Source organism: Sabethes cyaneus, chromosome 1, assembly GCF_943734655.1.
Source record: "Sabethes cyaneus chromosome 1, idSabCyanKW18_F2, whole genome shotgun sequence".
NCBI classification, from domain to species: domain Eukaryota; kingdom Metazoa; phylum Arthropoda; class Insecta; order Diptera; family Culicidae; genus Sabethes; species Sabethes cyaneus.
The window spans coordinates 43,873,499-43,887,360 of NC_071353.1; the positions used below are offsets into that span (position 1 = coordinate 43,873,499).

Here is a 13,862-nt window from a genome sequence, read left to right on the forward strand (position 1 = left end):
CTGATCACTTTGACTCGAATTTGGTTCATTTGACAGTACCCAGCTAGCACCAACTCATCTATCAAAGTACGAAAACTATCGTAAATATCTCTTAACAAATTCGAAATCGTAACTAAAGCTTACTAAAGTGGGTCCAAGTAGATTTTCTATCGTATATAATGATAATAGCTGACATACATACGATTTTCAACACAAAATTGTATATCAGTACGAAGCAAGTCGCGCTTATTGGGATATTGTCGTATATAAATACTTATATAGTCGTAATCGTCTGAGTCGTGTACCGTCTCAGGCGAACAAAATTTGACAAAGTTACATATGGCACATTTGTAGAACTACACCCAAAACTTGCGGGGAATATTTTGTTATTTTTGAGCAATAATCTATCGCTGTTCGCAAAATTTTGTCATGACAGACAGACAGACAGACAGACAGACAGACAGACAGACAGACAGACAGACAGACAGACAGACAGACAGACAGACAGACAGACAGACAGACAGACAGACAGACAGACAGACAGACAGACAGACAGACAGACAGACAGACAGACAGACAGACAGACAGACAGACAGACAGACAGACAGACAGACAGACAGACAGACAGACAGACAGACAGACAGACAGACAGACAGACAGACAGACAGACAGACAGACAGACAGACAGACAGACAGACAGACAGACAGACAGACAGACAGACAGACAGACAGACAGACAGACAGACAGACAGACAGACAGACAGACAGACAGACAGACAGACAGACAGACAGACAGACAGACAGACAGACAGACAGACAGACAGACAGACAGACAGACAGACAGACAGACAGACAGACAGACAGACAGACAGACAGACAGACAGACAGACAGACAGACAGACAGACAGACAGACAGACAGACAGACAGACAGACAGACAGACAGACAGACAGACAGACAGACAGACAGACAGACAGACAGACAGACAGACAGACAGACAGACAGACAGACAGACAGACAGACAGACAGACAGACAGACAGACAGACAGACAGACAGACAGACAGACAGACAGACAGACAGACAGACAGACAGACAGACAGACAGACAGACAGACAGACAGACAGACAGACAGACAGACAGACAGACAGACAGACAGACAGACAGACAGACAGACAGACAGACAGACAGACAGACAGACAGACAGACAGACAGACAGACAGACAGACAGACAGACAGACAGACAGACAGACAGACAGACAGACAGACAGACAGACAGACAGACAGACAGACAGACAGACAGACAGACAGACAGACAGACAGACAGACAGACAGACAGACAGACAGACAGACAGACAGACAGACAGACAGACAGACAGACAGACAGACAGACAGACAGACAGACAGACAGACAGACAGACAGACAGACAGACAGACAGACAGACAGACAGACAGACAGACAGACAGACAGACAGACAGACAGACAGACAGACAGACAGACAGACAGACAGACAGACAGACAGACAGACAGACAGACAGACAGACAGACAGACAGACAGACAGACAGACAGACAGACAGACAGACAGACAGACAGACAGACAGACAGACAGACAGACAGACAGACAGACAGACAGACAGACAGACAGACAGACAGACAGACAGACAGACAGACAGACAGACAGACAGACAGACAGACAGACAGACAGACAGACAGACAGACAGACAGACAGACAGACAGACAGACAGACAGACAGACAGACAGACAGACAGACAGACAGACAGACAGACAGACAGACAGACAGACAGACAGACAGACAGACAGACAGACAGACAGACAGACAGACAGACAGACAGACAGACAGACAGACAGACAGACAGACAGACAGACAGACAGACAGACAGACAGACAGACAGACAGACAGACAGACAGACAGACAGACAGACAGACAGACAGACAGACAGACAGACAGACAGACAGACAGACAGACAGACAGACAGACAGACAGACAGACAGACAGACAGACAGACAGACAGACAGACAGACAGACAGACAGACAGACAGACAGACAGACAGACAGACAGACAGACAGACAGACAGACAGACAGACAGACAGACAGACAGACAGACAGACAGACAGACAGACAGACAGACAGACAGACAGACAGACAGACAGACAGACAGACAGACAGACAGACAGACAGACAGACAGACAGACAGACAGACAGACAGACAGACAGACAGACAGACAGACAGACAGACAGACAGACAGACAGACAGACAGACAGACAGACAGACAGACAGACAGACAGACAGACAGACAGACAGACAGACAGACAGACAGACAGACAGACAGACAGACAGACAGACAGACAGACAGACAGACAGACAGACAGACAGACAGACAGACAGACAGACAGACAGACAGACAGACAGACAGACAGACAGACAGACAGACAGACAGACAGACAGACAGACAGACAGACAGACAGACAGACAGACAGACAGACAGACAGACAGACAGACAGACAGACAGACAGACAGACAGACAGACAGACAGACAGACAGACAGACAGACAGACAGACAGACAGACAGACAGACAGACAGACAGACAGACAGACAGACAGACAGACAGACAGACAGACAGACAGACAGACAGACAGACAGACAGACAGACAGACAGACAGACAGACAGAAATCCATTTTTATAGGTATAGATTGGTGAATCACTGCTTTCAAAATATCTGATAATTAGTTGATTTTAGTCTGGAAGTTTTGGCCACCATATTTCTCTTTTCGTATCGGTATGAGTTATCAGATTAAACCAATACAGCTACGCATTTCCGAATAGGACTTTGCACATTAATATATGCGACTTCTGGGGGGCACACATTACATCAAAACAGCCCGCCTTCAATAGTAAATTTTGCAGAAAATAGTGTTTATTTACGCTTTTCGTTGCTATTTTGTCATTTATTTCCCAAGAGCAGTGAGTAAAAATATTTATCAAGTTTAGTTAGTTGGTTTCTATGCGGACAAATTAAAAGAATGGTGTTTTTGGCATAACAAAACACGCTGCTATTTGCTAATTGCTACTAGAGATGCCAATACCGGGGGGTATTTTGAAAACCGGTTTTTCGGTATTGATAAATGCAATACCGGTAAAACCGGTAAAAAACCGGTAAAAGTTAACATTTGAAAACTGCATTTAAAAATTATATGATTTGAAGAGAATCTTTCCATAATCAATGGTACTCAATTTTTTTAATAGAGCTAGTTCATTAAAATAATAATATTCAACAATGCGAAGAGCATTTACCGTGTCATCTTTTAAACGAGAACAAATTTTAATGAAAATCTTCCGGAGGCAGAGAATCTTCATTCGGTGTCCACAGAGAAAGAAAGAACGATTCCTAGTGGTAAATTAGAAATGTATCTAGGAAAACCCTTGTTCAAGAGTTTACTGAATACTGACATTTATGATAAATTATAACTGGAAGTTCAGTTGATTTGGTTCCTCTGCCTACTCGGTTTCTGAATTTATTCTATTGACTTTTAACCCTTTATAAGGCCGTGGCAATAAAATTGTCACCAACGAACAATATTTGTTTTGCGTCTATAATGACATCAATATAATTATAGAAGCAAAATAAAAAATTTTTGTTGGTGGCAATATAGTTGCCACTGCCTTATGAAGGGATAAAATAATAAAACCTTGCAGAATTTTGTTTTCAAAACATCCTTGAAGCCTTGAAGAATACTACAAAGTCATCCCGAATGGTGCGGTTAATTATAAAACGAATAAATTTAAATATACTAGCTCTCTCTGAAATTCTACCGATACAGTAACTCGAACAGCAGCTGTGCGGTACCTGAAAGGTGTTCCGAGAGTAGTTTTAGAGTTCGTAGTTCGTAAAGTTTGCAATTTTTCCGGTACAGCAATTCGGCAGCAGCAGACTGGTTCTAGCACTGCGACAAGATCTTCTTTCTTCATGAATTCCTCATCGCATAAGTAAAGCGAATCGTTGCTTCTCAGATCGGACAGAAACGATCGAAGCGATGATGGTTATTCTAACTAAACATAAAGTTATTTCTATTCCAGTTTGTCCTAGCAACTGAAGATTTTCTGAATAGTTTCACTGATATCGCACATTTATTCTATTACGCAATATTCTTAATTATTTGGCGCATACAAGCAAGAAATTGGACCTACTTTGCTCTTCGCAAAACGCTACGACCAAGAAGCATACGCCGCCGTACGAAGCAGACAATGTACAAAACCCTTATTTAACCGGTAGTTCTTTACGGACTTGAAGCAGTGACATCGCTCACGGTGGAAATACGCGTCCTTGTCGTGTTTGACCGGAAGATGCTACAGATGATATTTGGTGGAGTACAAACTGAAAGCAGAGAGTGGCAGAAGTGCATAAATCACGAACTAAAAGCATTGCTCGGGGAAATTCATCGTACAGCTGACGAAAGTCGGTAGGCTACGGTGGGATGGACACGTCGAAGATGCCGGAAGACAGTTCTCTTCAACGACCCCATCGGCACCAGGAACAGAGGAGCTCAACGTGCAAGACGGCTCGATTAAATTTGCGACATCTGAGACAAATGGGAAATTGGCGACGAGTAGCCCATGGAGTGGAACGAGTTGAATGGAGATGGCTGCTTGAAAAACACGAGGCACTCTGGTTCAATCATGAAATTAAGTTTACTCTATGCTTCAAAAGTTTTACCAGCGATACAGGATTCTTGAGTTATTATTTGATCATGCAAAAAAATACCGAAAATACCGGTTTTTGATCGTGGAAAAACCGGTAATTCGGTATTGGAAAATAGCCCGGTAATACCGGTAAAACCGGTTTCGGTAAAACCGGTATAGCATCCCTAATTGCTACCGTTAATCTAAAAGCGACAAAACTCAAATACCTAATATTTCATAACATTTAAATGCTGCCTTTTGCAGGCAGAAGTGCAAGAATAACGAACATTCGAACTAGATACTTAATATACAACTTGGATGCACACTAAAAGTTCCCTTCAGTTTACTCAATAGGTTTCTGTAGCATTGAATGTTTATATCTGACAATCTGCTAACTAGCCTGAAGGTTGACCAGGCTAGATTCCTAACACTAACTGATTAAAAATGAACTCACAATTCTGTGGATATTATATTACAAATACAGCACTTTTGCAAAAATCACCGCCTACAAATTTTAATTTATAAATGAAGTCATTCCTGTCTTGACTTTCTAATGCTTTACAGCATGCTCGTACACGAAAACTTGCAAAAATGTTCAATTTCCTTCAACAATATCAAAATAGTCTCTGTGAATTATGTGTTAAGAATTCCTGGAATCTTACACCTGGAAGTGAATAAACCTCCGAAAACCATCTATTTCTCTACATAACCATGACTTTACACAATGCAATACCCGCAAACAACATTATTCATCTTGCAAACTTATCACTAAAATATTTTTGAGTACTACTAACGGATCACAAATTCTGAAATATTCAAAATAAACGTTAGTCAAGCACATTTTGCATACAATTTTGCCTGGATTAGAGATTTTGTGTGCCCCCCAGATCACTAATACACTTACACTTAGGCAAAATCCCTATGCGGGCTGGTGGAAGACAAAACTTTTGCGGTTCGCATCGAATATATCGTAAGCGTTTTTAAATTTGTTCCTGTTACTCTCTGTCATGCCCGATCTGATGATTTCGTTAGTTGAAGTACCTAATGGTTGTTTGGTAGCTTTTATTGCAGAGATCGGCGTTATCATTGTTGCGGTCAAATCAATCGGATAATTGTTTCAGCCATATTCGTATACGGCATGCGATATGTGGGTTGGGCTATCTTATAAGGAATAGGGCTGCTGCTAGTCCCCCGATGCAAACGCTATACCGCTAGCAAATTCAACATACAACGCACATTCACAGTCAACGTTTTTGTATTGAGTGCTATTCTACAGTCATGCTGAATGTAAATCAAAGTGTAGGCGCAAAAAACAGAAACTTAGACTGTATAATGCAAACAATATGCACTAGTATATGTTATTATTCAACCGGCGACGAACGCTATTACCCTTTAAGTAACAATATTGTTACTAAAACAAGAATTTTTCGTTATTCCTTTTAAAGTAATAGTTTTGAGTTTTGGGTGACAGCGCTTATAGTTGTCGTAGCGAGAAACCAATGATAGCGTTCGTTTCAAATCGCAATTCTTTCAGTTTGTTTTGAGTGGCAAAATATTATCAGGACATAATATTTTTGGGAGCCCTATTTTCGAGATGATTGTTATCAACAAGTATTCATATCCCATGCCTAAATCTGCAATGCAGTTTTGACTAGAAAAAACCTCATTATGGGCTCTCCGCATGTGACCGATGCTAGTGATGAATAGTAGGAAATGTTGTCCAAAAATCCAATAAGAACTGACAGAACCACCACCGTCTGTTACAAAACCTGCTGGCTTAGATCCTGAAATTTGAAACGACTGTTAGATCCCTACTCGTACTTAATACAGATACTGCACTGTTGTTTCGTAGTAACCAATCTATTCTCCAGTGATAATAAATATATTCAACACCTCTGACATATTCGTTAACCCTTCCTAGTCTTTCGGGCATTCTTCAAAATATTTCTAAAAAATTAAAAAAAACAGCTTGACGATTCAGTTTGAGGTTATTTATAATTTATTGTTGTTTCATCCTATGCACAGCAAAGGTCATCATCACTGATTAGTAAAAACCATCGTCGACATCGACAAGGGTGAAGAAATTTTTCCCTAATATTACATCAGTTTTTTCCACTTATAATCGTTCTAATCGTCCCTGTGCCAACAGAATGTTTACGCTTGGAAATGCGCTTTGAACCGGCTTGTCGCCATCGGCCCAGAACCATATAGGCGATCTCGGGTTTCATCGTTCAGCCATGCGCGCTAATGTAATCTGATAAGCGCACCGAGGAGGGGTCCAACTCTCCTCGTATGTACCAAACAATCATTGTTTGCTCAACTTCATGTTGTTTTTACTACGCTAGTTTTATAATGTAATCCTATCGGCATTCCAGATGGCCTGATGGGATGCGCCTATGCGACTAGCTTAAAATAAATATTTTGCAATTTAGAGCTTAATCTTGTCATTAGGAAATAGAGTACGGTTAGGTGTTATCACAGCTATCGGATCCTATGTTTCTAGTGTAAGCTTATTGTTTTATGACGGCTGACCGAGCATGCGAAAGATTACTCCGATATCTTCGGTCGCTGCTGCTGTGGCGCTGTTGGACGCTGCCATATCTCCCACTGTCGTCACATTTCCCGAAAAAGTTCCGTTGTTTGTTGTTTCGCAAAATCTGGAGTCCAGCGCTGACACGGCAATGTAGCAGGATATTGCCAATGCTACCAGGCATAGCAACCAGTACAGGGAGAAGCAAATCTGTCGCACACGGCTCCAGAATGGGTCATCAATGTACTTGGTTAGCTCTTCTTTCGTCAAAGCGCACGAATCACTGTAAGATAGAGAGAAGACGGAAAGAAATTTGATAAGCTTAAACGCGTAGAATGTTGAATCACGTGTTTGCAAACAAGCGTGCGAATAAATGATTTATGTTGGACCTTGTGTTGGACCATGGAAACTGCGTTATAAAATGACATCCTAAAATGTTCAGGTCACGATCGCTACCTCGGTATTGAACTTGAACTCGCGGCCATACGCATTATCAGTTGCTTCCAGCCGAGTCGTACGGCCTTGTCGGCTAGCGAAGAAAGCGAACAGTGCTACTTCGTCACCAAGGGCATCAAGCATGGCGTGGCGGCGAAGATTTCGCACAGTATTTCGGAATACGATTGGGTTCTATATGGAACACTATAGATAAGAGTACCAAGGGTAAATATCGTGCGATAGCATTAGTCTTTGATCTTTTTTTTATTGATGTCTGTTTGTGTTATTCCAGGCACACGAAATTGGCGAATGAATGAAAGACGTGACAGTAGGTTGTATTGTGGAAAACGAAATAGCGTTTTCAATTACTTTTCCTAAAGTTCATTGAACATTGTTAAGCGATAACTAGCATATTGTCCTTTTGCACTTAATGCAGAACATAATAGAGGGCATAACCGAATAAGCAACTACCTATTTAAATGAAATGTTTTTTAACGTGTTAACGTCTAGCAAGTTGAGCAAGCGTATCGAAGTTAAAAACACTCTGCCGCAGTGTTTACCGAAGTATGATGCTTCGTTTTCTAAAACACAGCGCCAGCATTACAAGCGATGCTTTATTTAAATGGCTTTTCATATGTATAAGTTTTTTTTCATCCATTTATTGGTAAATGGCGATTAAATTTATACTCGGTGGCAAAGAGCAAGCCCTAAGATTCGAATTTACTTAGAAAAAAAACTAATTATGATTTTATATTTAAACCGTATCGAATCAGATATTTTTAAAAAGAAAATTATAAAAATAAGCACCATTGAACTGAGTTGAATTATTGTAAACCGGATTTATTTGCCAGTAACTCCCCAAATAGCTCACGAGCAAATCATAATCTATGCATGTTTTATGAACAATTTGCACACACAAAAGAAAAATTAAACTGTTCTAAAGACCACTCTGGATCAAACGGCAGATAAGAGTTTAACGTTGCGCATGAACGTAATCATATAATTTAAAAAAAATTACAATGTTTAAAAATATCAAAAAGAACTTTTTGTAAAATAATTGGAAATGTTCACGAGCTCATGCAACGCAATTAGAAAATGGATGACCTATTTGTTAATTTCTAAACAATCGAATTATTTTATCCTTTATACAAGTTTTACTAGAAACGATCGCGAATTTTGCGTTAGATTAGAGATTAAACAAAGTACTAATATTAAAGCAGGAATTCGCAGCCATTACTATCATTTTAAAATCTATTAGAATATTAGAAAATTTGATAAATAAAATGATACTCCATTGCAGATGGCAGCGTGTTTCGTCTCCATTCTAATCTTTTGTAGACGAGACAATATTCTTCTGTTTCACTGTGTTTTCGAAATTGATCTTTGACCTAATGTCGAATTACTTCCGTGTGTAAATGCGAAATTCTTTTGTTGCTACGCCTTTTTGCATGTAATAAAAAGAAACACAAAACTCACTATTCACTGATTAGACTGGTTGTGGTGTTGTTGTTGTAATCCTCCTGAGGAATCGAGATGACGTAGGATTTTTGCTGGTACTCCTGGGGCAGCAGTCGGGTTTTCTCGTTAACGGTCATTTTCGTTTTCGGATCGTCACTTGGGACACTTCTAGTCAAAACTTACACAAAAAAACAGGCAGGCTGCACGCGATAGCTACGGTCTCAACACTGCGGCACTTGTGATCGCTAGTACTGCACCGGCCTGGACATTTTATAGTACTCGGAGGCTGCGCGTGCGACGGAGCACATTGATCGTGTGATGTACGTGTGTGCGGACGGAGAATCATCGCTCTCGCCGTTAACACCCAGCAGCATCCTTTCGGTGGTGCGTACGAGAACCCCAGCTGAGTGGTTGAAAGATAGTGCTGATGTACTGAGCAATGCCTCTTTAGCTCAATCTTTCTATACTTTGGGATTTTAGCAAAAAGAAGCTCACCAACACAAATCTGTACGCACGGCTTTCCCAGCAGTGACGTTTACAATGTTTACCGATCACTATGACTCAATTACTATGGCACTGATAAGGATGAGAATTTGTTTGCTATTTAATTAGCAAAGACAGCTGCGGTTTACGAGAGGACGGGCATGTAATGCTATTTACGGTAGTAGTCATAACGAAACTTGTAAAATTACTAACGTGAGTGATGTGGGCAATTAATGTTTCTGCTTTTTCTACCTTATCAGAAGGAAAACTAAACACCATGTAGTATAATGGATTCAATCAAATTTTGCACGTTCTATTACTTTAAACTGTAATGTTGACTATGCTGGATAAATTATAAAAGTTAAATGGACTATAATTTGAATGAAAGAATTGTGCCTCTAAATACAACAACTCTAAGGGTATATATAACTTTCCTGTTCCGTACGTAAATCACCTGTACCGCCAGACTGAAAGAACTTTACACTGATACCACGTAGTTTCCCACGCCGGAAAGGTCAGGTTCCGCAGAGCCGATAGCTGTAGTACGTTTATTTAAGCCCGCACAAAACAGTCTTTACGGAAACTAGCGAAGTTTCCCGGTTCCATAGATCATCACCCTTCGTTGAAGCGTGTAGATACCGCCAGTCTGCTTACATACGAGCGTTCTCGCCTGGATTCCTAGTTAGATGAGATAATATTTTCTATAGTCAAAAAGCAGCTTTGTTCCATATAAATACATGTTGGGTGATGTAACTTTTGTTGATTCTGAAGTAATACTTTTCCCGTTTTGTTTAATTGAAAGGATTCAGCTCCAGAATTGTGATAAATATCAGCATTTGTATCTCGAGCGGCACGTTATTCACATACCACTTTTGCTTCTATTTGTCTATACTCTACCCAAGGAACATTTTTGTTGTATAGCAGCTTATACAGTGCTTGTTCCATTGATTTTAACTATACAATAACTGAATAAGCCACTTTTAGACTAAAATGTTTGTTGGGTATACTCTAGAGCAGTGGTTCTCAACCTTTTCGGCTGATCTAGAGGTAAAATTGGGGGAAAACTTTGTGCGATTAAACGCTACTTTACATGCGCATACGTTTCTTGATCACAAGTCGGTTTTCTCGGTTTGCGAAAATTTCAAAGCCGAGAATACCCAATCCGGCTGGCACCAATACTATCCTGCCTCCTATCGTTATTCTATTGACATTCATATAATCACTTAAACTGTTGTCTATTTGTTGATTGAGCCTCCCTATTTCTGGTGCCGCGGCATGCCGGTGGGATCCTTGAAGAGAATAGATTTAACCGTACCATGGTCGTTCGGTATATTGCAGTTCATAAAGTCTTATCAAATTATGCAATGTTATAACGTCAGATTGTGTCTTTTTTTATTATATGTAAGATTTCAGTAACTGCTTTATTATTGCTAAATATCATTTTAAGCTTTAACGTCAACGTCACGTGTTCAGCAATCAGCAGCAGTGGTCGTAACCATCATGCAATTGCTAAATAGGTACGGTATGTTGCTGCTTCGTCGTAATTGCCTATTCCCGTCCTATCCAACACAAATTATTGAAAATATCAGCATTTTTATGACACACAATGCAAAACTGGTTATTCCCTAATATTTTAGTTGGTTGTCTATCATACGCGATCAATCAAAGTGAGCTGAGATCTATTTAAATGCTTTTTATCATCAAAGAAGTCATACCAGCCAAATTTCTTACGTTTTCTCGTGCGACGAAGAAGAAAATGTCGACTAATCGTTTTAGTTTCCGTCATTCATAAATGAAAATAACTCACGCAAGGCATTGTCGTTATTTTACAGCCAGGAAAACTTACCTGACCTGTAGAAATTTTGCAGAATAACATTTGTTATGCCGTCCTACACAAATACATGCGTGTTAGCTTCGTAAACATTCTTGTGATTTTTAGTTCGGACGATGAAAAATTTTGATGGACGGATTTTAAAACGGTACGACGAATTTTAGAAATAAAGTCAGTTGCGTAATTTCAATAATATGTTTTGATAATCGCTTTTCAGTGATTTCAAAGTTCACGAATCGGAAGGTAAGTGTGTTTTAGTCAAATCAGTACAAGAACTTTTGGAGTATTCATTAAATCCATCTTACAAATCTCGCATAACTTTTCAAACGGACCTAAGTAACATTGAGAGATTCTCTTTGGTCTTCCTCTCTTCCGATTATTATGGTGACATAAATGCATTTCAACAAAAGTTTTCTTGACGATTAGGTAGGTAGTGACACCAGCAACCGATTTATGCAAGGCTGATGTTTTAAAGTGCATTTGCATCGCCGTGGCAACCGAAAGAGAAGAGGCACAAAGAGAATCTCTCATTGTTACTTAGGTCCTTTTGAAAAGTTACGCGAGAAATGATGAAAATAGGAATGGCTACGACGGGAATTAGAAATAAACCCTACATGTTATCTTTGATTCGCAAGCCCGCGACGACAACTGTATATACCAACTGTCTATTCTGATTTCGTATATTTCTACTTTTCTTTGCCACATTCGTTTGGACTTCGAGAAAAATTTTGTTTCTTTGGACTAAATTCAAGTTGACATATAATAATGAGGTGGTAAAGCACGCTAAGTTCTTTTCGCTTTGTCTTTCTTCTAGAAAAGTAAAGTAATCCGTGCGAAAACTAAACGTTTTTCAATGAGGTCCAAAGGATCGAATATCGAAAACCTTTACTTATTTTATTTTTTTCAGCGACAATCCGCTTATCGAGTCTACGCCGAATTCAGGAGATGTATCCACGTTTCTTTTCACTGGTCTTTCATCCGGCATTCGCCAAGGACGACGACGACTGATTGTCAGGCACGATTTATCGATGTTGAGTAGGTTAATTATAATATGCGTTAAATTGTAGGAAATGTTGCTCAAATTCAATTTGATTGCATTCAAAGTTGATAGAAAAATACAAATGAAACTTTAAAACCGGTCGTCATAATGAAGTGAAACCCGTTTCATTGATGCTGATCGAAGAAAGTTGTGAAACGAAGCGGCACTGCTTCAGTTGAAACTGAGCTTCATTACTTCCTTGTTGAATGACGATTTACTATTGTAACTGACGTTGCCGGGCGCTTATCTTGTTTCCTAAATTCGTAATTAGAGAGCTTCGAATAATTTGGAAGCTTTTAAATATCATGTTGTTGAAAAATAAATTGAAACGCGACGTCTGGTTCATACAATGAAACATTTTTACAACAAAGATGCTCTACTGTGTATTAAACAGGTTCAAGAGCTGTGGTCAAAATTTCAGCCAAATCTGCCAACATTTACGATTTTGAGACCATTTTTAAGAGTTGTAGATTTTTTTGCTTTTCATATATTATTCGCCTAATCTTACAACTAAGCATCTTGCACACGATTTCTATCAAGATACCTAGTTGTGAGATTGAGCGAGCGATAATAGAAAGTTTATACAGTATCCTGAAAATCCGCTTTTTGGTCCGAGGGTCCTAGGACCGAGTCTCATATACCGTTCGACTCAGCTCGACAATCTGACAACGGTTCTAGGTCCATACGCCTGTAAACTAGAGATGGTCGGGTAGCGGAAAATTTGCCCGAAACCCGCACCCGTACCCGTACCCGCCGGGTTCGGGTCGGGTTCGGGTATTGAAAAAAAAAAATTTGCGGGTTCGGGTCGGGTACGGGTTCTTAATTTTTGTTTTTGAAACCGGGTACGGGTCGGGTGGGGTATCTTTATTGACCGCATTTAACACTACAGATGGTCGGGTACCCGGGCCCGTCCCGTACCCGTCGGGTTGCGGTCGGGTTCGGGTATCAAAAATAATAAACTTGCGGGTTCGGATCGGGTACGGGTTTTTAATTTTTTTCTTGATTGGGTACGGGTCGGGCTCGGGTATTCAAATTTTCATACCCGACCATCTCTACTGTAAACCCAACACCATATGACATGACACGTGACATGGGTAAATTCTACGTTTTTGTAGTAAAATATATCCAACAATTTTGTCAACAACCGGAAAATGATTCTCGTTGACCGTTAAAAGTTAAACTCTGTGGCAAAAAAAAACCTTGTCGAAACTCATAAATTAATTAAAGCTTTGGATGACCAATTGCATATTTTCTTCCAGCACCTTGTTTATTTCATTTTCCAAAAGTGTGAGTATTTTTTGTGAATATCGACACAATTTTCTTTTTATCATATTATTTGGAGCGCCACCGGGACCCTCGGCGTCCTCCAGCAGCCGTTTATCTGCTTTTTTGCCATAACTTGAAA

The 13,862-nt window shown here is 40.0% G+C and overlaps 1 protein-coding gene across 1 annotated transcript; it reads right to left on the reverse strand.

The window, feature by feature from the left end:
* Positions 1-7,179: 7,179 nt before the first annotated feature.
* On the reverse strand, positions 7,180-9,241 carry LOC128732720 (uncharacterized). Its single transcript, XM_053826040.1, has 2 exons — positions 9,123-9,241; positions 7,180-7,494 (listed from the first exon to the last, which is right to left on the reverse strand). The coding sequence occupies exons 1-2, from the start codon at positions 9,239-9,241 to the stop codon at positions 7,200-7,202; spliced, it is 414 nt and encodes a 137-aa protein (XP_053682015.1). The 3' UTR covers positions 7,180-7,199.
* Positions 9,242-13,862: the final 4,621 nt, after the last annotated feature.